This window comes from Patagioenas fasciata, chromosome 26, assembly GCF_037038585.1.
Source record: "Patagioenas fasciata isolate bPatFas1 chromosome 26, bPatFas1.hap1, whole genome shotgun sequence".
In the NCBI taxonomy this organism is placed as follows: Eukaryota; Metazoa; Chordata; class Aves; order Columbiformes; family Columbidae; genus Patagioenas; species Patagioenas fasciata.
This window is the reverse complement of record NC_092545.1, coordinates 2763564-2785488: the sequence shown is the minus strand read 5'-3', so window position 1 is coordinate 2785488 and position 21925 is coordinate 2763564. Positions and strand designations below refer to the sequence as shown.

General features: G+C 62.8%; 5 protein-coding genes across 9 annotated transcripts in view; 3 read left to right on the top strand and 2 right to left on the bottom strand.

Moving 5' to 3' along the window:
• Positions 1 to 1667, top strand: part of OGDH (oxoglutarate dehydrogenase) — a 32351-nt gene extending 30684 nt beyond the window's left edge. For all 4 annotated transcript variants that reach the window (XM_065856791.2, XM_065856789.2, XM_065856792.2 and 1 more), the window contains 3 exons: positions 959 to 1122; positions 1201 to 1355; positions 1441 to 1667. In XM_065856791.2, the coding sequence (XP_065712863.1) occupies positions 959 to 1122; positions 1201 to 1355; positions 1441 to 1561 (440 nt within the window). In that variant the 3' untranslated portion in view covers positions 1562 to 1667. The remainder of the gene's footprint in view (positions 1 to 958; positions 1123 to 1200; positions 1356 to 1440) is intronic.
• Positions 1668 to 2449: 782 nt separating this feature from the next.
• Positions 2450 to 9634, top strand: ZMIZ2 (zinc finger MIZ-type containing 2). Of its 2 annotated transcripts, none has more exons than XM_065856820.2 (19): positions 2450 to 2595; positions 3266 to 3372; positions 3470 to 3584; positions 3672 to 3874; positions 3957 to 4149; positions 4231 to 4482; positions 4559 to 4732; positions 4824 to 4889; positions 4963 to 5134; positions 5806 to 5950; positions 6537 to 6747; positions 6831 to 6936; positions 7639 to 7796; positions 7882 to 7949; positions 8039 to 8107; positions 8213 to 8457; positions 8538 to 8713; positions 8817 to 9020; positions 9134 to 9634. In XM_065856820.2, the coding sequence occupies exons 2-19, from the start codon at positions 3341 to 3343 to the stop codon at positions 9239 to 9241; spliced, it is 2697 nt and encodes an 898-aa protein (XP_065712892.1). In that variant the 5' UTR covers positions 2450 to 2595; positions 3266 to 3340; the 3' UTR covers positions 9242 to 9634. The 2 variants fall into 2 exon arrangements, with proteins under 2 accessions (XP_065712892.1, XP_065712893.1); XM_065856821.2 differs by lacking the exon at positions 2450 to 2595 and adding an exon at positions 2747 to 2765.
• Positions 9635 to 10142: 508 nt separating this feature from the next.
• On the top strand, positions 10143 to 12371 carry PPIA (peptidylprolyl isomerase A). Its single transcript, XM_065856813.2, has 5 exons — positions 10143 to 10301; positions 11363 to 11393; positions 11504 to 11592; positions 11768 to 11940; positions 12055 to 12371. The coding sequence occupies exons 1-5, from the start codon at positions 10233 to 10235 to the stop codon at positions 12188 to 12190; spliced, it is 498 nt and encodes a 165-aa protein (XP_065712885.1). The 5' UTR covers positions 10143 to 10232; the 3' UTR covers positions 12191 to 12371.
• A 1855-nt stretch (positions 12372 to 14226) lies between these two features.
• Positions 14227 to 16533, bottom strand: LOC139825639 (uncharacterized). Its single transcript, XM_071799281.1, has 7 exons — positions 16446 to 16533; positions 16119 to 16172; positions 15929 to 16027; positions 15604 to 15711; positions 15324 to 15386; positions 14868 to 15015; positions 14227 to 14339 (listed from the first exon to the last, which is right to left on the bottom strand). The coding sequence occupies exons 1-7, from the start codon at positions 16531 to 16533 to the stop codon at positions 14291 to 14293; spliced, it is 609 nt and encodes a 202-aa protein (XP_071655382.1). The 3' UTR covers positions 14227 to 14290.
• A 2703-nt stretch (positions 16534 to 19236) lies between these two features.
• CIMAP1A (ciliary microtubule associated protein 1A) lies at positions 19237 to 21623 on the bottom strand. Its single transcript, XM_065856786.2, is given in 6 exon segments — positions 19237 to 19323; positions 20208 to 20345; positions 20542 to 20663; positions 20850 to 20951; positions 21216 to 21416; positions 21502 to 21623. Coding segments are annotated over 6 exon segments (756 nt in total). The 5' UTR covers positions 21608 to 21623.
• Positions 21624 to 21925: the final 302 nt, after the last annotated feature.

Here is a 21925-nt window from a genome sequence, read left to right as displayed (position 1 = left end):
GTTGAGGTTGGATGTGGGAACAATTTCTTCCCCAAAGGGCTGTGGGGCATTGGAACAGGCTGCCCAGGGCAGTGCTGGAGTCACCATCCCTGGAGGGCTGGACAGACGGACATGAGGTTCTCAGGACATGGGGCAGTGCCGGGGGTGGGGGAACGGGCGACTCGATGAGCTCGAGGGTATTTCCACCCAAATTTTGTGTTTCTATATTAGTTTTATTAGAGAGTTGTACAAGTCTGGATGCCGGATCAAACCAGCGTCCCAGCAATACAAAATTCTCAGTCATTGATCCAAAATCTCATTACTATACAATATTTTCACACAAATCCAATAACATTCTTCTTACTACGCACGCTCAGTGAGTGGGGTCTTGTGGAGCTGTGGGTTTGGATTAAGATGAGCTGATAATGAGCAAAGTTTAAGTGAAGCTCATCCACAAAATTCAGCACTAATCACTAGATAATCAGCTCTCAATGGTTGACGTCTCAATTCCAGGGTAGCGTTTGTTCTACTATTAAAAATGAGTTGCTGATAGCTTGTTTATTATTTGTATTAAAGTTAAGCTGTGCTAGACATTTCACTCATTATTAGTCTAAAATTAACTGGCGAGAAGGCCTCATGGTCAGGTCAGGTCTGATTGAGTTCGGCAATGAATCCAAATTCTGTAAGTACACAGCTAATTGGAATGTCGCGTGTATTTGGTTGGTGCAAAAGTAATTGCGGTTTTGGTCCGTGAATTTTCGAGCGTTAGAACTATGCTCGAGCACATCTTTCTTAATCAAAATGGGAACCGCTATGTATTCCAGTGCAAAAACCACGGTTAGTTTGGCACCAACCTAACAGCAGTTTTGTACTGGGAACCAGACCCAGTACTGAGGGGTCTGTGGGGGCTCTGGGGGGTTTGGTGGGGCTGGGGGGTCCCGGGCAGCGGCCGCTGACGGCGCCGTCCCCCCTTTGCCAGGCACCCACTTCCTCCGCGTCATCCCCGACGACGGCCCCGCGGCGCAGAGCCCCGAGCGGGTGAAGCGCGTCCTGTTCTGCACCGGCAAAGTTTACTACGACCTGACGCGCGAGCGCAAGGCCCGGCAGATGGAGGCGGACGTGGCCATCACCCGCGTGGAGCAGGTGAGCGGGGTCTCCCCCGCGCCGGGGCTGCCACAGCCCCCGTGACGCCGCCGTGACACCGTCCCCTGTCCCCCGCAGCTCTCCCCGTTCCCCTTCGACCTCCTCCAGCGAGAAGCCGAGAAGTACCCGGCGGCCGAGCTGGTGTGGTGCCAGGAGGAGCACAAGAACCAGGGCTACTACGATTACGTCAAACCGCGGCTCCGCACCACCATCAACCGCGCCAAGCCCGTCTGGTAGGGACCGCGGGGAGCGGCTGTGATGCTCTGGGGGGGTTTGTGGGTGCAGACCCCCCCTCACCCCCTCCCTTCTCCCCGGCAGGTACGCGGGGCGGGAGCCGGCGGCCGCCCCCGCCACTGGCAATAAGAAGACGCACCTGACGGAGCTGCAGCGGCTGCTGGACACGGCCTTCAACCTCGACGCCTTCAAGGACCTGGCCTGAGCGCCAGCGCGGCGGCAGCAGCATGTGCCCGCCCGTCCGTCCGTCTGTCTGTCTGTCCCACGCTCGTCCCCCCTCCCTCCTCAACTACAGACCTTGTACAACCCAACACTGGTGCCTGAGTCCTTGTCCTGCTCGGGCCGGGGTCAGTGCAGCCGCCCCGAGGGAAAAGGGACCATGCGGTGTCCCCCCCATCTCCCAGGGGCGTGCTGGTCCCTGGGGGTGTCCAGTGGGTCCAGCCCCCTCCCAGTTCCTCCCAGGGTTGTGTCGCAGTGGCCCCTGCAGCCACTGCCTCTGTTGGGGGGCTCAGGCAGGTCTGGGGTTGCTGGTCCCTCCCATCTGGAGCCCCCCCAGCTTCCTGAGCACCTGTGGGGGGTTCGCCCATCCCGGGGGGCACCGTCCCCCTACCCACCCTCACGAACACTTAGCAGCACCATGTTCCACCCATGGGGGTCCTGGGTTGGGGTACGGAGGGGTGACCCCCAAATATAGAGTGCCCCCCGGTGCCACTCGGGTCTCCCCACCGTGGGGGGTGCACCCCCCACCCCCCGGCAGTTTGCACATCGTGTCACCGGCACACGCGGGTCCGTGTCCCCGCACACGTTGTCACACGCGGCTCTGGGTCCCGCCCCCGCTGTCAGCGCCGCCCGTCACGCTGTCACACGCCGGGTCACCCCCGCGCACACGCGGGTTGGCACACGCGCGGTCACACACGCACCCCCACCCCCTCCCCCGTGTCACGACAAACCCCCCCTTCCCCCCCGCTCTCCCGCTCGGTGCTCGACTGCCCGCGCCTGGCGAGGGGGCGGGGCCGTGCACACCGATGAGCTCGCGGCCCCATTGTGCGCGGCGGCCCGAGCTCGGGTGGGGGGCCCGGCCCGGTTCGGCTCCGCGCGCCCCGCCCCGCCCCCGCCGCGTGGCCCCGCCCCCGCCGCCATGGAACCGGGGCCGCGCGCGGGCTGAAAATCCCGCGCAGCTTCCGCGCAGCCGCGCGCGCCCGGCGCCGCCAGGGCCATTTTGGGGCCGTTTCGGCAGCGGTGAGTCCGGGAGCGCGGGGCGGGCGGGGCCCTGCGCGCAGCCACGAGCGGGCCCGCTCCGCTCCGCTCCCGCCGCCGTGCCCGGGGGTGGCGGGAGCAGTTGCCATGACAGCGGCGGGGGGGCCCGGGCCCGTCCCTGCGGTGCCGCCGGGCCCGGAGCGCGGAGCGGGGTTCGTCAGCACCGGCGGGCGGTGGCAGCTCCCGGGGGCCGCGCAGGCCCGGCTCCCGCCGCGGGTCAACGGCCCCGGCCGCGCCGCCCTCCGGGCTGGAACCGAAAGCGCCGGGGTGACCCCGCGGGCCCCTCCACGGCTGCTGGGCCGCGCTGGAAATACCCCGGGCGGAGCCGGGGGCGGGGGACGGGGCTGGGGGGGGCCCAGAAAGTCCCCGCGGTTCCCCCCACCCGGAGGCGGGACTGGGGGGGGTGTCTGTGCCCGCGGGGATTTTGGGGAGAAGCACGTGGGGGGGTTCCCTGGGGGGACACGGATCCCCCACCCCCGGCGGGGCCGGTTCCCGGTGCCGGCCGCGGGCAGCACACCCGGTCCCGCTGCTGGAGGCCGGGGGGGCCGTGCAGGCTCCGGGTCACCCCCTCCCTGGCCTGGGCCCCACCGGGGTCCCTGGTCCCCTCCTGGGGATGGCCGCCCCTCACCCGCCGGTTCCTCCTCTCCCGCAGCCCCGGTGACGGTGACACCGACGCTGTCCCGCTGCCGCCGCCTCGGAAGCCCCGTGGTGCGCCCGGCCGCTGCCGATGAACTCCATGAACCCCATGAAATCCTCCGGGTGAGCCCCTGCTCCCCCGGGACCTGCTGCCACCCCAGCCAGTGGCCTCCCGGTGTCCTTCTGTCCTTCGGCTTAATTAATTTGTTTTTCTTTCTAGTGATGGTTCATTTGCATACGAGGCTGTTCCTTGGCAACCGAGCACCAATCAGCCGGCGGGATCCCTCTCCGTGGTAACCACCGTCTGGGGTGTCAGCAACACCTCCCAGAGCCAGGTACCCGCAGCATCCCCGGCCCCCACTCCGGGGACCCCCCCAGGCCCCCCTGACCCGCTGCCGAACCCCCATCCCCGCACCCTCCAGGTTTTTGGCAGCCCCATGGGCCCTGGGGGGAGCGGCTCCAGCACCCCGCTGCTGCCCGGCATGGCTGGCACCGGCTCGGGGATGAACTCGCCGCCGTTCCTGCCGCAGCAGCCGTTCACCGAGGGGGCACCTGGCAAGGGCTACGTGCAGCCGGGTGTCTATGGCCGCGGCGCCTACCCCGGCGCGCCGGGCTTCACCGCCAGGTAAGGCTGGTCCTGTGCCCTCCCGTTGTGGCCCGTGCCGTGGGGCCACCGCACGCCCCTGCCCCGTCTCTCTGTCCTCCAGCTACGCCAGCAGCCCCGGTGGCCCCGGCGGGATGGGGCTCCCGTCGCACGCTGGCCGCCCCCCCGCCGACTTCACCCAGGCGGCCGCCGCTGCCGCCGTCGCTGCTGCTGCCGCCACTGCCACGGCCACGGCCACGGCAACGGTGGCGGCGCTGCAGGAGAAGCAGAGCCAGGAGCTGAGCCAGTACGGCGCGGTAAGAGCGCGGCCGCGGTAGAGCTGGGGCGCTGGTGGCCGCCCCTGCCCCGCTGTGACCGCCCCCTCTCTCCCACTGCAGATGGGCGCCGGGCAGCCCTTCAGCAGCCAGTTCCTGCCGCACGCCGGCCCCCGCAGCCCCGCCATGAGCCCGGCCGGCATGGCGAGCGTCATGGCTCCCTCCGGCGTCTCCCCCGTTGGCATGAGCCCTGTGCGGGCGCCCGGCGCAGGGCCCCTGTACGGGGGGCAGCGGCTGCCCCAGCACAGCTACTCTGGCCCCCCCCCGAGCCAGCAGCTGCCCCGCCAGGGCCTCAAGCGGGCGTATTCCACCGAGGTGAGCGTTCATGCCCGGGTACCGTGCTGTGCTGGGACCGGCCCCTACCGCCAGCACTGACCCCCCGGCCCCACAGGGCTACCCGGCGCAGCCGTATCTCCAGGGCGGGCAGTACGCCGCGGCGGGGGCCCAGTACCCCCTCAGTGCCCCCCAGTCCTCCGCTCCGTCCCCCTCCTACCCCGGGCACAGGCTGCAGCAGGGCATGGGCCAGTACCTCTCCGCCTCGGGCAACACCGGACCCTATTACAAGGTACTGGAGGGGGGACAGCGGGCACAGGGCGGGGGTGCCGGGTGGCTGCTGTCCCCTGGTGCCACCTGCGGGGACGTTCCTCCTCCCGCAGCCGGCTGAGCAGTTCAACGGGCAGAGCGGTGGCTTCGGCGGCTACAGCCAGGCGGCCGTTAACGGGGTGAGTCCCGGCGGCAGGTGGGGCGGGGGGACGGGCCCTGGCCGGGCGCTGAGGGTGCGCGGTGCCTCCGCAGCCAGGCCGGTCGCTGCCGGGGTACCCCAGCTCGCCGCTGGCCGGGAACCCCACGCCCCCCATGACGCCGGGCAGCGGGATCCCGTCCTATGTGTCCCCGGGTCAGGACGTGAAGTCGCCCTTCCTGCCAGACACGAAGCCCAGTGTCGCCTCCCTGCACCCGTCCCCCGCGGGTAGGTGGGGGTGAGGGGCTGTCGGGGGGGGCCACATCGCAGAGTTGTCCCGCCCAGGCTCTGGGGTGGGCCCCACCATGTCCTCCCGTATCCGTTGCCCCTTTAAGGGCAGGGTGCTGTGGGGAGGAGATGGAGGAAAAGGGCGGGGCTTCAGCCCAGGGGGCGTGGCCACTGCTAGGGGTTTGTGGGGAGGGGTTGGAGGGGACCTTGAAGCTGTTGCCCAATGAGAGAGCAGATAGAGGCAGTAGGAGGGGCTTTCTGGGAAGGGGGAGGGGCTATGTGTAGTGGGAGGGGCTTTTGGAAAGGGTGGAGCCTCGGTGGGAGGGGCTTGAGGCAGGACAGTGGTTCTGGTGGGAGGGGCTTCCACTAGGAGGGTGGGGCCTCCTGGGGTGGGCAGGGCTTCTGGCATAGGGGTGGGGTGTCCTGAGTGGGAGGGGCCTTTGGACAGTGGGAGGGGCAGCCGGTGGGAGGGGCTTCTTGCATTGGATGGACCTCTGAGTGGGAGGAGCTTCTGCCACAGGGGTGGAGCCTGTGAGTGGGAGGGGTTTTGCACCCTGGGGTGTGGTGTCAGGGTGGGGCTCTGTGGGGCGGGGCTTCCTTCAGGGTGGGGTCTTGGTGGGCGGGGCTTCAGCGGGTGCAGCCAGGGGGTCCCTCTGACGCTGCCCCCGCAGGGCCGGCCCCCGGCGAGGAGCTGCGGTTGACATTCCCGGTGCGGGACGGGGTGGTGCTGGAGCCGTTCCGCCTGCAGCACAACCTGGCCGTCAGCAACCACGTCTTCCAGCTGCGCGACTCCGTCTACAAGACCCTCATGATGAGGTGGGGCTGGCGGGGGGCGGTCAGAGCGCGGTGGCTCCCCGGCTGTCACACGGCGCCGGTCGCCGCTCAGCGTTGCGTGGCGCGGTGCCGCGTTACAGCGCGCGGCGGTGCGTGGCGCGGTTCGGCTCAGCGCGGTGCCGCGTGTGGGGTGCGTGGCACGGTGCGGTATGGCGCGGTGCCACATGGCGTGTCTTGGCGTGGCGCTGTGTGGCACAGCACTGCACGGCACAGCTTGGCACAGCACGGCACAGCTTGGCACAGCACGGCGCTGCGCGGTGTGACGTGGCACGGTTTGTCATAGCACTGTACGGCATAATGGCGCTCGGCACAGCGCAGCGCTGCGCGGCACGGTGCGGTGGTACCCGGTGCGGTGGTACCCAGTGCAGTGGTACCCGGTGTGGTGGTAACCAGTGCAGTGGTACCCGGTGCGGTGGTAACCAGTGCGGTGGTGCCCGGTGCAGTGGTACCCGGTGTGGTGGTAACCAGTGCAGTGGTACCCGGTGCGGTGGTGCCCGGTGCGGTGGTGCCCGGTGCGGTGGTACCCGGTGGGGTGGCTCTTGTCAGACACCCCCTGCCCACCCCCCAGGCCCGACCTGGAGCTGCAGTTCAAGTGCTACCACCATGAGGACCGGCAGATGAACACCAACTGGCCGGCGTCCGTGCAGGTCAGCGTCAACGCCACGCCGCTCACCATCGAGCGCGGTGACAACAAGACCTCCCACAAGCCGCTCTACCTGAAGCACGTCTGCCAGCCCGGCAGGAACACCATCCAGATCACCGTCACCGCCTGCTGCTGCGTGAGTCACCGCGGGGTCCCCGGGGCGGGGGGTGTGGTGGCGGTTCGGGCCGTGGCTCAGCCCCCCCTCCCATCTCTCCGCAGTCCCACCTGTTCGTGCTGCAGCTGGTGCACCGGCCCTCAGTGCGCTCCGTGCTGCAGGGGCTCATCAAGAAGCGCCTGCTCCCCGCCGAGCACTGCATCACCAAAAGTGAGCGCCACCGCCGGCCCCCAAAGCCTGCGTGGGGTTGGATGTCCCGATCCAGGGGCTCCAGCACAGCGAGGGGGGGACACCCTGGTCTGGGGGCTCCAGCAATGGTTTGGGGGGACACACCCTGATCCAGCGGCTCTGGTATGGCTGGGGAAGACACTCGAGTCTGGGAGCTCCAGCACGGTGGCGGGGGGACGCCCCAGTCCAGGGGCTCCAGCACAGTGAGGGGGGGACACCCCGGTCTGGGGGCTCCAGCAATGGTTTGGGGGGACACACCGTGATCCAGGGGCTCTGGTATGGCTGGGGAAGACACTCAAGTCTGGGAGCTCCAGCACGGTGTGGGGGGGATGCCCTGATTCAGGGGCTCTGGCATGGTTGGGGGGGACACCCCAGTCCTGGGTGTCCAGCACAGTGAGGGGGGAACACACCCCAGTCCTGAGGCTCTGGCATGGTTGGGGGGGACACCCCAGTCCTGGGGCTCCAGCACAGTGCAGGGGGGCCACCCTGGTCCAGGGGCTCTGGCGTGGTTTGGGGGGACATCTCGGTCCTGAGGCTCCAGCAATGGGCTGAGGGGGACACTGGTCCAGGGGCTCCAGCGTGTTGGGGTGATAGGGCACCGTGCCCGGATGCCACCACAGTGCCCCCCACCCCGTCCCTGCATCCCAGTTCTGACTCTCGGTGCCTCCCCTTTCTCCCCCCAAGTCAAGCACAACTTCAGCAGCGGGACCATCCCGGGGACCCCGGGGCCCAATGGTGAGGACGGGGTGGAGCAAACGGCCATCAAAGTGTCCCTCAAGTGTCCCATCACCTTCCGGAGGATCCAGCTCCCGGCCAGGGGCCACGACTGCCGCCACATACAGGTGGGGGGGGTGGTGGCAGGAGGCTGGGGAGCGTCCCCCGCCCCGTGGCCCCTCCAGCTGGCTCAGCCGCCGCTCTCCCCCGCAGTGCTTCGACCTGGAGTCCTACCTGCAGCTCAACTGCGAGAGGGGGACGTGGCGCTGCCCTGTCTGCAAGTGAGTGGGGGCCCAGTGGGGCTGCGCCTCAGTTTCCCTGCCTGGGTGGGGGGGTTCCCTGCCCTCACCCTGCCTCTCCCTGCCTGCAGTAAGACGGCTCTGCTGGAGGGACTGGAGGTGGACCAGTACATGCTGGGCATCCTGATCCACATCCAGAAGTAAGTGTCCCTGCTCCGGCTGTCTGTGGCCAGCGCTGTGCCACCCCCGGGGGGCTGTGCAGCTGACCCCCCCAACCTGACCCCTCCGCCCTGTGCCGTCCTCAGCTCGGAGCACGAGGAGATCACCATCGACCCGACCTGCAGCTGGAAACCCGTCCCCGTCAAACCCGATGTCCATGTGAAGGAGGAACCGGAGGGGCCGGCGCTGAAGCGGTGCCGGACGCTCAGCCCCACGCACATGGTGCTGCCCAACATCATGGAGATGATCGCAGCCCTGGGGCCCGGCTCCGCACCCTTCCCGGCGCTGCCGCCACCCCCCACGGGCGCCGCTGCCGACTACGCCGCCCCGGGTACGGGAAGGACCCGTGGGGCATGGAGACAGGCCCTGTCGTGTTCCAAGCCCCCCAAATCGTCTCCTTTCCTCCCCCAGGTTCCACCTTTCCGGGACCCGGGGGCTTCCCCGAGCCCTTCCCCCCTCCCGGTGCCCCCGGCACGCCGACGCTGAGCGACTTCACGCCAGGACCCCCCCCCATCTCCTACCAGTCCGACATCCCCAGCGGCCTCCTGGCCCCCGAGAAGCCCCCTGTGCCCCCTCTCCCCGCACAGGTCAGCTGGGCTGTGGGTGGGGGGCTCCCTCCCCCCCAGCCCCCCTGTCTCCAAGGGGGTCCCGACTAGGGCAGGGTCTCACCACTGCGCTCTCCCCCCCCAGTTGCCCCCGCCGGGGCGGATAGAGCCGTCCCACCCCCCAGTGCAGCCTGGGCTGCACAACCCCGCGCTGGGCAGCCAGCCGGCACAGCCCCTGCACCACCGCAGCGCCCCAGCACGGCCCCCCCTGGGCCCCCCCGGCCCGGCACACGCCACCGACCTCGCCTTCCCCCCCGCGCCCAGCGACGGGTCGGAGCCGGCCCTGGACGTGAGTACCGTGTGGGGAGGGGGCGGGGGGTCCTGCCGTGGGACCCCCGGCCGCCGTGGGGTGGGTGGGTGGGGAGGAGCTGGGGGGCCGGTGCTCACAGGCGCTGCCCCCAGCTCCTGCCTGAGCTGACCAACCCAGACGAGCTGCTCTCCTACCTGGGCCCCCCCGACCTCCCCAGCAGCAGCAACGACGACCTCCTCTCCCTCTTCGAGAACAACTGAGCCATCCCCACCCCCCGGCGGGGCTGGGGGGGCAGCGCCAGCGTGACCCTGACCCTGCAGAGCTGGGACCCCTGCACCCCCAACACGGGGTTTTCCCTGGATGGGACAGACAGATGGGCTCAGCCCCCCCAGAAGCACAAGGCTGTACATAGTGTAAAAACACTACTGTGTGTTTGTGTGTGTGTCCCCGAGACAGCCCCCCCCCATTTAAAGGCAAGTGCTTTGCTGCGGGGCCTGTGCCCCCTGTATAAATGTGCAGATGCTGCTTCCCCGTGTAACAGACGCGCCCAGCAGGGGTGTGGGGTCAGCCCCTCCGTTTCCCCATGCCCCCCCAGCTGTGGAGCTCCCCGGACCGTCCCCTCGTTTCTGGCTATTAAAGGATTTTGTCTCGGCGGGGCTCTCGCGTGTTGCTGGGCAGGTGCCACCCCCCGCGTGTCCCCCTCGGCCCTTTGTCGCCCCCTGGGCGGGCGGGTGTCCCCAGGTGGCGCGGGACCGTGCGCGCCGCCATCAACCATTAACCGCAGAGCAGCGTGGCCGGGGCTCCTCGCCCCGTGCTGCGGGGGGGCGGCCCCCGGGCTTCTCCCAGGCGGGAGCTGCGGCTCGGGGCTGCCCGGGCGCCCCAATGAAGGCCCCATGGGCCGGTCCCGCATGCCGGGCCATCCCTGGCCCAGCTCTGCGCGCCGGGCCCGCACCAACCCCGCTGCCGCCATCCCCCCTTCCCCCCAAACCGCAGGCAGCGCGCACGCGCGCCGCGCCCTTCCCGCCCCCGCCTTTCCCCCCCTGTTTCAAACGCGTCGCCACCGATTGGCCGCTCGCCCCGCCACTCCGCCACAAGGCCAGCGGCCGTTGGCCGGTGCCGCGGGGGAGGCGGGCTTTCCCCGGCCCTATATAGAGGGCGGCGGGGAGCTCCGCGCCTTCTGCTGCGCCGCGCCCGCCGCACGGAGTTGTCGCTGCCGCCGCCTTCCCCCTCCCCGCTCACGCCGCGCCCGCCATGGCCAACCCCGTCGTCTTCTTCGACATTGCCGCCAACGGCGAACCCCTGGGCCGCGTCACCTTCGAGGTGGGGTGGGGGTGAGGTGGGGGGGCGCGGTGCCGCCATTTCCCCGCGGGGGCCGTTGCGGAGGGAGGGGCGGGGGGGGCTGCGCCTGCGCGGCCGGGGGGGCGGCGGGGAGCCCGCGCCACCTCCACGTGGCTCCCGCGCCTGGGGGGGCGATGGGGCTGGGGGGCGGTGGGGCTGGGGGGCTGGGGGGCGGTGGCGGCGCGCCGGTCCCGGGCAGGGAACAAAGGAGCCGGCGCGGCTCCGCGGTGGAGGATGCGGCTGCGGAGCCAGCCCGGGGCGTGCCCGCGGGATCCCCGGCCCTCCGCACCTGCGGGCGTGCCCGCCGGGGCCGCCTTTCGCCGGCGGGGGATCCGCTCCGCCCCGGGGGTTTGGCCGCGGCGCCTTCCCCCGCCGCAGCATCGGGGCCGCGGCTGCTGCCCGCGCCGCCATTTTGTCCCCGTCCCCCCGGCTCGGAGCAGCGCAGCGAACCGCATCCCCCTCCCCCGGGAGATGCTCCCGTTGCGCTCCCGGCGGGGAGCGGGAGCGGCCGCAACCCGATCCCCGGGGGATTGTCGCCGGAAGGCGCAGCACGTTCGCGCCCCGCCAAGCGGCCGCCCCGGGGGGGTGAAGCATCCTCGGCACGGCCGGGGCTGCGCTCCAGCTCCGGGCAGGGCCCGCGGGGATGGCGCTCGCCGCGCAGATGGCGCTCGCCCGCCCGCAGTCCCCCCAGAGGCAGCGGGACGGAGGCGGGGGCTCTACTGGGGAGGGCAGGAGTCAAATAGGGTGGCTTTTTGTTGGTTTTAATTTATTGCCGAGCAGCAGAACGAATGCGCATCTGCGCCGCTGGTGAGGCGTGCAGCATATTTAAACTCGTTCGGATGCCATGTCTGTTAGTTCAGAGTTTCCAGATGACAGCGGGAGGTGGGGAGCGCTCTGCGGGCGCGGCCAGGATCCAGCTCCCGAAGGGGTTCCCTGGGCTCTGAGCAGCGAGGGGGGGAGATCCCCGAAAGCTGGGGGTGCCCCCGGGGTGGGGGCGGTCGGTCTCCCCCCAGCCTGACTAACAGCCTCTCCTCTCTTTGCAGCTCTTTGCAGACAAGGTCCCCAAGACAGCAGGTTGGTAAAGCAGTGCTGGCAGCACCATGGCCGCACCAAACGCGGGTGCTCTCCTGAACTCGGGCCAAAATGAGCCATTCACAGCGGTTTTCCTCTCCGTTTCTTTTCAGAAAACTTCCGTGCCCTGAGCACCGGTGAGAAGGGATTTGGCTACAAGGGGTCCTGCTTCCACAGAATCATTCCTGGGTTCATGTGCCAGGTGCGTGGTGCTCGTGCTGCAGCGGGGAGGTGGGCGGGTGAGATCTGATGCTGCTTCTGGGTTTCGGAGTTGGGTGTTGGCAGATTTGGGGTGGGAAGGCGGCTCTGCCTGCAGGGTCTGTGCGCCCGGTTTGGGAGTCGGTGACGTGAAATGCCGTGAAACGCCGCTTTTGCAGGGTGGCGACTTCACGCGCCACAACGGCACCGGCGGCAAATCCATCTATGGGGAGAAGTTCCCCGATGAGAACTTCATCCTGAAGCACACGGGCCCTGGCATCCTGTCCATGGCCAACGCTGGCCCCAACACAAATGGTTCCCAGTTCTTCATCTGCACTGCCAAGACCGAGTGGTAAGCGGAGGCCTGTGGGGAGGGCGAGCTCGAGGGTCCCCCCGCAGGGAGGTGACAACATGGTCCTTGAGTGGGGACGGCGGGTGGCAGATGCGATCGGTGCTCCTCCTGCAGGTTGGATGGCAAGCACGTCGTCTTTGGCCGCGTCAAGGAGGGGATGAACGTGGTGGAGGCCATGGAGCGCTGTGGCTCCAAAGATGGCAAAACAAGCAAGAAGATCACCATCACCGACTGCGGGCAGCTCTCGTGAGCCCTCCTCTCAACAGCTGACCATTCCTCGGCAGCCCGGGCACCGTGCCCCGCTGCAGCTCACCCCATCCTGCCCCGCTCCTGACGTACTGCTGCGTTTCTACTGGGTCTCAGCCCCATGTGCATGGTCCAGCCGGGCCTCAATTACCTTTATGAGTCTAAATAAAACGAGTTAAACCACAGTTGGCCCCCTTCTCTCTGCCTCACCGGGGTGGGTGGTGTGTAGGGCTGGTGGAGAGGGAAGGAGGTTGGTGCTGGGGTGGCTTGAGGATCCTGTGCAGTGTGGTTACAGAAGGTTGTCAGTAGGATCCAGAGTGAACAGGCGCTGGCAGTGGGTCCTGGTGCAGAGCCAATCCCTGGGGTTCTCAGTGCTGCAAATTGGGAAGGGACCCCCCCCCCCCCCCACTGCCAGGGCTCCCCCTGCAGCCGCAGGGCTGCAACAAGCCCCTGCCCTACACATTGGAGGGGTGGTGTCCCCCCACTTGAGGAGGCCTTGTGGTCTGTGTCAACCAGTGACCCTGCTGGGAACACTGTGGTCCAAGAGGTCCTAGTGAGGGAGAGGATTCAGTTCGCAGAGGATCCCAGTACTCCCGGTTTAAACACCACAGTTTTGGGGGAGAGATCCCTGTGGGGAACCCCAGCTCTCTGAAGATTCCTGGTTTGGCAGAGTTCTGCTTCAGGGTGGTTGGTGCTCCCAGTTCAAGGGTGCCCAGCTCTAGGGTGATCCCAGTGCTTCCAGTTTGAGGACACCTGGGTGGGGGTGGGCTCCAGTACCCTGTGGGCCCTGTAAGGTGGGGTCGGGCGCCCACCCCTGTGGGTGCACCGAGAGCTGCAGCACTGTGTGCAGGGTCTGTGAGCCTGGCTCTGCTGTGGGTGAAATGCCAGAGGAATCGACACTGGCCAGCAGGCCCAGGGCAGTGACCGTCCCTGTGCTGGGACCCGGGGAGGCCAAACCTGGAATCCCACAAGCAGTTTTGGGCCCCTCAGCTCAGGGCTGTAAATAGCAGCACCAAGGTGGCGGGGTCACTTCAGCACAGAAAATAGTGGGACCAGGAGCACTAGAATCACCTCAAAACACAACATGTTGGCCCCAGGGGTGGCGGGATCACCTCATTAAAGCCCTTGAGGTGCTGGAGCGAGTGGAGAGAAGGGAACGGAGCTGGAGAGGGGCTGGAGCACAAGTGTGATGGGAGCGGCTGAGGGAGCTGGGGGTTCAGCTGGAGAACAGGAGCTGAGGGGAGACCTTCTGATCTCTGAACTGCCTGAAAGGAGCTTGGAGCCAGGGGGGTCGGGCTCTGCTCCCCAGGAACAAGCGCCAGGAGCAGAGGAAACGGCCTCAAGTTGCACCAGGGGAGGTTGAGGTTGGATGTGGGAACAATTTGTTCCCCAAAGGGCTGTGGGACATTGGAACAGGCTGCCCAGGGCAGTGCTGGAGTCACCATCCCTGGAGGGCTGGACAGACGGACACGAGGTTCTCAGGACATGGGGCAGTGCCGGGGGTGGGTTATGGGTGGACTCGATGAGCTCGAGGGGCTTTTAATGGCAGAATGATTCTCCGATTCCAGGAAGCGCAGATCTCTGGTGTCGGCAGAGCTGCCGAGGGGAGGGCCAGCAACAGCTTTGGGTGCTGCCACCTTCTGTCTGGGAGCCCAAGGTGAGGAGTGGCCTTTCTGGGCTCTGTTCCAGGTGCGGTGATGGTGGAGCAGGCGAGGCAGCTGGTCCTGGCCCCAGGGGAATGGAGGTGACATCGGGGAGGGCCTTTCAGCATCATCAGGAGGAAGCTCGGGGAAAGCAACTCGGTGCTGCAGCCGGGCAGGAAGCGGGAACTGGTGTGTGCATCACTGGGTCAGTGAGGGCGAAGCATTGGAAGCAGGGTGGCAGGGGAGATGGGGGCAGATCCTGGAGGCCCCCACAGCTCTCCCTCCTGGCCCAGCTCCGCAGGCCGGTCCCACCAGGGAAGCTGTGTCCCCCCAGCCGACGGAGGGTCCCCCGCCCAGCTCCCTGCCCGCTGGCACCGCGGCATCCAGCTCCCCGCGTGCCCCGACATGGAGTTCGGCGCAGAACTGGTGAGTTCCCAGACAATTGTGCTGCTCAACTGTGTTTATTGCTGTGCCGCGTTCCCAGCTGCCTTGGCCTTGGCTTCGCGGCGCCTGCGGAGAGAAGAGGCTGCTGAGGCCCCGCCGTGGCCGCGGTGCCGGGGGGTGCGAGGCTGCGGGGCAGCGCTGGGCGCCCATGGGGTGCAGGCACCCGGCTGCACGGGGGAGCAGCGGTCGGAGCTGCAGGGACACCCTGGCCGAGGTGAACATCTGGGATTTACAGCAGCACCCAACAGGGTGATTTCTGCTGGTAGGAACACGTCACTATTGTGCTTCTCACTTTCCATGGCAATGTTGTCTCTCATTTTTCCTCCTGCCCTTGCTCTGCCTACGTCTGTTGCTGGGTCAGCTCTTGTTGAGGCAGAGCCACTTTTAAATAACACTTGGAATAGCGAGAGCAGGTTTTGTTAAAGAGCGCCCAGGAGCTGAGCGGCCAGTTAAACCATCCTTGAGCAGGAGCCTCCGTGGAGTTTGGGCAGTGAGTAACCGGGCACTTCAGAGTACCCTGGCTCTAAATGTTTCAAGGCCAATGGCCGCCATCTGATACAGGAGTTTGGCAACACCCCCTGCTCAACAACTCACTTTAGTATCCTCCTCTTGCACAGCCAGCATACACAAAACAGCACTATCCCAAACAGGATGGAGCCCAAGACCCCCGCGACGGCTTCTAAGCAGCGGTTCTTGTAGGTCGCGGAGTCTGTAGTATTGTTGTTCTTCTTGGTGCTCCAACCTGCATGAACAATTCTGTACCTTAGTGTTTCCTGCACACTACCGGTGATCTCACACGAGGTCTGACAGCGGTTTGAACAACTGTCCCTTGGAGCGAGACAGACAAAAACCGTCCCTGTGTCAGGGAATGCCACCCCCAGCTCTCCCTCCCTGGGGGACCCACACCCCAGGAGGACAGAGTCCGGCCCATGGGGAGACACCTGAACCTCTCTCCCCGCTTTGCCTTTGCTCCAGCACGGGCAATGCTTGCATGCCCCCAGCCTTCAGGCCTTGTCTCCCACTTCTGGCCCCTGCAAGGCTGCTCTGTACCTGGAATCTTGTCAAGGAGGCCGTTGATTCCAGCCTGGCGGGCTTCCCCAGGGTTGGGCAGCTCTGCCAAGAATCAGAGAAAGGTAAAGGCTCAGCAGAGGATGCAGGAGGACGGGGCAGGGTCCCCCTAAGCAGCACATCCCTTTGGACCTCAGTGCACAGGAGGGATCCCCTCCCTTGTGCCTGGGGGAGCACTCAAGGCAAGAGTTTGGCTGCTGAAGAGCCTGCAGACACAGGGATTTTGGTTCATGACGCTGCATGACCAAAGGACAGCAATTACCTGGCATGCCTCGTGATTTCATTGCCCAAGTCCCGTCATCGTAGATCGGCACTACCTGATCGCCTCTTTTCTGCATCGCCACTTTCTCCCCAGTGTCATGGCTCAGGTCTTTAGAAAGAAATGGAGTCAGTTTAATGAGAAGTAACCTCTTCAAGAACCAAGATCTTCAGGAGGCAATACTTCTCAGAATACATTGATAACACTCAGAAACAAAGCCAGGGCATTTGAGGGTGTCAGTTCAGTTGGGGAAAGCGCCTTTCTGAGGAGCACGTGTATCTAAACCTCCACTTCCCAAGTCTTCTGCTATAGAGCGATATATACCCACCGTGCTCTACTTTGTCCAGTTCCTCCAGGACTTGGTTGAGGACGGATTTACGCTGGGAAGATTTTCGTCTTAATACCTTAGGCTTTGTTCTTTGAGGACCTTTATGGAAAGCATAAAGTTAAATTCCTGAGAAATAATGTACTGAACACGAGTGCTTATCCCATGAAGTCAGCCAAGGCTGAGCACTCACCCTCGCGGTGCCGAGTGAGCTGCGATGCCGGAAAAGCTCTCTCTGTGTTCACACCTGCACCCGAACAGCCACGAGAAGTTTCCATCACACACTGTGATCCCCTCATCACTGAACAGCTTTGAGCTGGCAGCTCCCCAAGGAAGTCAAAAGCCACGACGTACCCATGAGAGTGCCCCGAGTGTCAGCCCTGGGACCCAGTTGGTACCCTGCACTTCCATTGCGTCCAGCCGTGTCTGCAGAGACACAACAGAGAAGCTCCCAGGAAATATTTCATCGGACATCTTCAGAATATTAAACTCTAAATGCTCACTGGTTCAAGTAACAGACCTGAGGGATTGCCGTGATTCTCCCGGACAAGGGCCGGGAGAGGAGTCGCAAGGCCATCGGCTACAGGCACATCTGGAATCAAGCACATTCCGTTAGATCTTGTCATCTGCTTCTTTCTCAGTGACCTGCGGTGACTGGAGGGGGGGTCAGGTAATGATGTGGGACCCAGACGTGGGGGGAGGTTTCCAAGCTGCAGAGAAGCCATGGTGACCTGTTTGCTGGCACCTGGCAGCTCTCAAAATACTGTTTCCAGGCCGTGTGCAACAGCCGTCAAGGGCTGGGTGGACAAACACATGGATCCTCAGGGATTTCTTGCTGGAAATTTCTGTGCTGGGTGCCCAGCCCCCTGCCCGCCTACCAGTTCTCCAATCTCCATACGGGGCTGCCGTGACCTCCTGGGCTTGCAGAGCCAGGAGGAGGAGGATAAAGAGGAGCGAGGGGGTGATGGCCCCCCAGCCCTGCATTGTGGCACTGCCACTAGCTCTGCCAAAAATACTGCTGCTGCTGCTGTGACCACTGCCGCTGCTGCAGCAAATGCTGCTACTGCCACTGCTGCTGCTGCTTTGGCCACTGCTGCCGCCGCTGCAAATGCTGGTGCTTCTGCTTCAGCTGCTGCTGCTGCAAATGCTGCTGCCGCTGCAAATGCTGCTGCCGCCGCTGCTGCCGCTGCCAGCACTGCCAGAGCGGTGTCCGTGCACAGCTCTGCACACCAGGGTGTGACACAGAGGGGCTCTGTGACCTCACAGCCCAAGGTGCAGCCCAGGATACCATGGGCCTTCTGAGCTGCCAGCTCACAATGTCGACTCCCGTCCAAATTTTCGTTCCCCAGAGCTATTCCCTCGTCTCAGAAGCCGTGCAGACATTGGAATGGTTGAAGTCCCCGAGCAGGACAAGAGCCTGCAAGCGCAATGGTCGCATTTAGATATTTGGAATATGTCTGTGATCTTAGATCTGGGCAGTTTTATTACATGAGCTTTACAGTAGTCATGAGTTTTCCTTTCTTCACGCCTCATTTCAGTATGATATAGATGTATAGATGCCATATTTCAAATGGAGTAAAACTTTTAGGAATTGATGCTCCTTAGTTCATATTCAAGCCACAGAGTGGAATGTCCCATTGTACAGAAACGTCCTCATTGCTCTGGCATCCTTAAAAATGCTCTTTTCTTGTGTTGGTAGATGGGGACTTAAGTCAGACAAAACCAGATCCAGTGACCCAAAGGCCTTAGCAAGCGGGGCTGCATAGTGTGGTATAGATCAGTGTCATGGTATAGATCAGTGTCATGGTATAGATCAGTGTCATGGTATAGATCCACTTCGTCCCTGCTTTTCAGAAAAGAAAGTTTTGTGCAGGCTGGTAGAGAAGTTTGCTGGTAACATCCGATGAATTTGTCACTTTTCCCCAGGAACAAGCGCCAGGAGCAGAGGAAACGGGCTCCAGATGCACCTGGAGAGGTTGAGGTTGGATGTGGGGAACAATTTGTTCCCCAAAGGGCTGTGGGGCATTGGAACAGGCTGCCCAGGGCAGTGCTGGAGTCACCATCCCTGGAGGGCTGGACAGACGGACATGAGGTTCTCAGGGACACTGGGTAGTTCATCCAGGCTTAACTGGCCTGTGTGCTCTCTCGGCAAAGGCAACTTGCAGGAATCCTTTTGCAATTTGTAATTCATCTTTTCCCTGATCATCGGAGTATCTCTAGATCTTAAACATAAAAATAAAAATATTTAAACATTTCCCATTAAGCTCAGGAGTTTGAAACATGGGAAGCCAAGGCGCATGAACCTCAGGTGAGGTGTCTCTACCCCAGGGCTGCCTGAGGCAGTGGATGTTCTCAAATGTCTTGAGTTTGACCTGGACACTGGCAGAGGACACGAACTGGAGCTGTCTCGGGCTCCTGCTGCCTGTGCTCCCAGGTTGTGCCCATGTTTCCAGGTCGTGTGTGTGTTTCCAGGTTGTGCCTGTGCACAGTTTGCACAGAGTTTGCTGGCACTTGGCGTTTGCTGGTGCTGGAACAAAGGCTCCGATGTGCAAAGCACCAATTTCCCCTGCAGACACTTGTCTGTGTCTCCCATCGCGTATCCCAGGAGAAAGCTCTAATGATTGCGAACATGCAGCCTTGTACGAGCTGGTTCAGAGCAAGAGTGCTTTGGGCAGCCCTGGTCTGACACCTGGAATGTGTCTCTGGTCAAAGAATGTCCTTCAATGACATAGGATTAGTGACCAAAATCAAAGTGTTACTGTCCAAAGTCATAGCTATGTAATTGAGCCTCCAAGACACATCATTGCAAACCTATAAAAAATATCCCGCATCACCCAGGAGAAATCCTTGCTGTATCACTACTTTTTGCCTTTTCAAACAGGAATTAGTGATTATTTTTCCTGAGCTGTCCCCAGGATGCTCTGCTCTCTGCTGAGAGCGTGCAGGCAACGACCCGGCTGCTTTTGCAGTGCAGCATTCAGCTCCAGTCGCACTGTGTGGATTGTATCTGTCCTCAGCCAGGTGCACAGCACGTTTCAGAGGAAGAACAAGACAAGTCCAGGGCACAGTGAGGAATCAGGATCCTCACTGGGTTGTGTTTAGGGCAATCAGGAGAAAATGTGCAGTTAGAGCTGTCTACGTCGCTTCCTCTTAGGATTTCAATGCTCTCCAGTCTGATTCTTATAGTGTTTTAGCTGCTTGTAGGGTTAAGCAGAGCAAGCAGCTCTTCCTCACCCACAGAAGCCCCCTCCCCTTGTCTCAAGGTAAAGATAAAGCATCTCTGAGCAACACGTTGTTTTATTCAACACATCTCATATGTCGAGGATCAGGGGAGCGGTGTACACGGAATGGCGCAGTCCAAATGTGGCTGCAGGCGCCTGGGGCTTGATCAGCTCCACCTGGAAGAGGTAAAGGAGAAAAAGGTGACCATAGGTACTTGTCATGGCTTGTCTGGGTGCCTGTTGCCCTGCCCGTCCCCCTGAGCCCAGTGACATTTCTGGACAGTCGCTCTGCATCTCTTCTCTCCGTGCCTCTGTTTGGTCAGGGCTGGCTGTGGGTGCAGCGCAGTTCAGCGTTCTGACCCAGCAGACTTGTCCTCAGCGCTGGCCGTCTGCCAGAACAAGGGTGCCGATGTGCACCGGCCGCTCCTCGTCGCACACCGCTGTTCGTGTGCCTTGCAGCCTCCAGCTCGCTGCTCCTATTCGTGCAGCACACTTGTTGGAAACCTCAAGTATGAGCAGAGCACTCGAGATGTTCTGAGGCTGTGATTCATTGCATTTCCTTCTCGTTTTGGGGGACGTAGGTGAAAAAAAGAGAAAACCAGTTTAGCAGCAGGTAAAAGACATCCATTGACTTTGTTTTTCAGGATAGTAAAACAAAAATCTGGTTTTCAGCAGCAAACAGACTGAAAAGGTCATCACAGCTGGTGTGGAAAGCTGAGCTGAGCTGAGCTGGGGCTGAGTCCAGAGGACGTCGAGCTCCAGCCAGACTTTGCTGGATTCCCCTCCCCTCCAAATTCATCTTCCCTGCACTAGGAAGGCAGGGACTTGTGTCTGCTTGTCCCTTCTGAGGAATGGCCTCCTGAAGAGCTCGCAATGTATGAGCCCAATACATTTACTGGCTGAGACAGCCTTCCCTCTGCTGGGCTGGGGACAAGGGAAGGGACAGGAGGGCTGTCCTGCAGCTTGTCACTGCAGCAGGACACTGTGCAGCTCAAGGCAGCCCCAGTGGAAGAGGAGATGCTTTGGCAAAGCCGCACAGGAGCAGAAGGCGGCTGCCGTACCCTTCCCGTGGGGTAATCCGCCGGCCCCGGTTTGACCGTCTTGTCTCGGAGCTGAGTTCAGGTTCCCATGGTGTACCCGGGAGCCCTGGTTTTGTAAACGTCCAGCTCGATCTTCGGGAGCACCGCAGGGCCTGGGGTCTGTAAGAGTCAGGGGAGCTGCTGGGTGAAAGTGGCCGGTGTTTGTTGTTACCCCTTCCCGCCACAGGATGCTCCAGTTCAGTGAGCTGGGTAAAGGATTTGGGAACCACACAGCCCTTCTAGTGCAAGTTGGTGGAGGTGTGGGCAGCGATTTTTCTCTTTGTGTGTTTTTGCGGCCCCTGGATGTGACTCTCACCTTGGGGAGATCGGCATCGTAGCGATCCTGCTGACTCCTGCTCTTCATGGAGTAGCACGGGCTGGCAGACGTGTGCGCCGTGTTGGGGCCCAGCACCCTGGGCAAGATGTAGGTGCCGGGACCTGTAAGAGGAACGGGAAGAGAAGAAACCTTGGGGGCAGAGATGGGCACCCTGCAAAGCCTGCTCAGGGCAGCAGGAAGGATGTCTGCCCCCTCTCCCAGTTGACTCTGGTTGAAAAGCTGAGCAGCAGATTGTCACTAGAGGCCACCCCAGCTGCAAGGGTTTCCGTCTCCCTGTGGTCGCGTACCTGGAGTGAAGTCGGTTTTGACTCCCCTGGTCCGGAAGCCCATGGATGGCTCAGGCGGGCACTTAAAGATGTGTCGGTTGGACTTCTCCGGGCTGTAATCGCCTGGGGCAGAGGAGAACAGCACAAAAGCGGTGAAGTTCTGGCATTTTTCTCAAGCCAAGGAGGCAATTTCACCAAGAGCTGCTCTCCCTAACAGTTGCACAAGTGCCAGATGCCGAGAAACATCAGCAACTCATTGAAAGGGTGAGCTGAGCCTTTTGTACCCCTCTGTCTTTTGTACCCATCTGTCTTTTGTGCTGCTATGGCAGGGAAATGTGAAAACATATTTACCCTGTCTGAACAAACAACTGGAGAAATGTTACTCACTGGGTCCAGATGTGATCTCCGTCTTTATCCTGGGAAGTCCAGTGATGGCGTAGGCTGGAGCCACGTGCTTCCCAGTCCTGGTCATGGAGGGCTCCACGTAATAGCGAGGGCCTGGGGAGCAGCCGCCTTCCGCAGGAGCTTTTGCCCCTCTGCAGGTGTACGCGGGGGCTTTGACTTTGGTGGGGTTGTGGTTGATGTAGCCTGGAAGAAAAGGGAAGTGGGTTTGTAGCTGATTTTGTGACGGGTGTGCTCACCGTGCCACGCACCGCTCTGATCCTTGTCTTACCCGTTGTCCCCTGGATTGAGTATCTGGGTCCAGGGCTGGTGAACTGGGCCGAGATGAGGCCCCGTGGGCGATGAGGTCTCCAAGTGCCCACGAAAGCTCCGTCCATGGTAGGAGATGCTCTGAAAGCCTGAGGAAAAAGCAGAAATGGGTCTTGGTACTTTTGTTTGTGTCTTAGTAGTTTTGAATCAGTGTTCAAACGATTGTGCTGCACATTACTAGTGAACCTTGCTGTGGAACTTTGTTCAGTTGCATTTTTCCGGCATCTTATTAAAACCACTTTTACTAATATCTTTGACAGTGATTCTTTAAACGATCTCAGTCACCCGTTGGTGACATCTTGGTCCTGTACCATGCAAGTCTTTTCTCACCAGAGAACACCAGAACTCTTGATAACAGATCTTATGATGAGGGTGTTGAGACCCCT

What these genes read in the sequence shown, in the direction of transcription:
- ZMIZ2 (XM_065856820.2), top strand. Translation starts at nt 3,341, where the DNA reads ATGAACTCCATGAACCCCATGAAATCCTCCGG. An exon ending in GCCAGGCGGCCGTTAACGGG is followed by an intron (nt 4,890 to 4,962) that starts GTGAGTCCCGGC and finishes GTGCCTCCGCAG; the next exon opens with CCAGGCCGGTCGCTGCCGGG. An exon ending in TGCCGACTACGCCGCCCCGG is followed by an intron (nt 8,458 to 8,537) that starts GTACGGGAAGGA and finishes TTCCTCCCCCAG; the next exon opens with GTTCCACCTTTCCGGGACCC.
- PPIA (XM_065856813.2), top strand. Translation starts at nt 10,233, where the DNA reads ATGGCCAACCCCGTCGTCTTCTTCGACATTGCCGCCAACGGCGAACCC. An exon ending in TGGGCCGCGTCACCTTCGAG is followed by an intron (nt 10,302 to 11,362) that starts GTGGGGTGGGGG and finishes CTCTCTTTGCAG; the next exon opens with CTCTTTGCAGACAAGGTCCC. An exon ending in TGCACTGCCAAGACCGAGTG is followed by an intron (nt 11,941 to 12,054) that starts GTAAGCGGAGGC and finishes CTCCTCCTGCAG; the next exon opens with GTTGGATGGCAAGCACGTCG.
- LOC139825639 (XM_071799281.1), bottom strand. Translation starts at nt 16,533, where the DNA reads ATGTGCTTGATTCCAGATGTGCCTGTAGCCGATGGCCTTGCGACTCCT. An exon ending in GAATCACGGCAATCCCTCAG is followed by an intron (nt 16,173 to 16,445) that starts GTCTGTTACTTG and finishes GTTCGGGTGCAG; the next exon opens with GTGTGAACACAGAGAGAGCT. An exon ending in GCTCACTCGGCACCGCGAGG is followed by an intron (nt 16,028 to 16,118) that starts GTGAGTGCTCAG and finishes CTTTCCATAAAG; the next exon opens with GTCCTCAAAGAACAAAGCCT.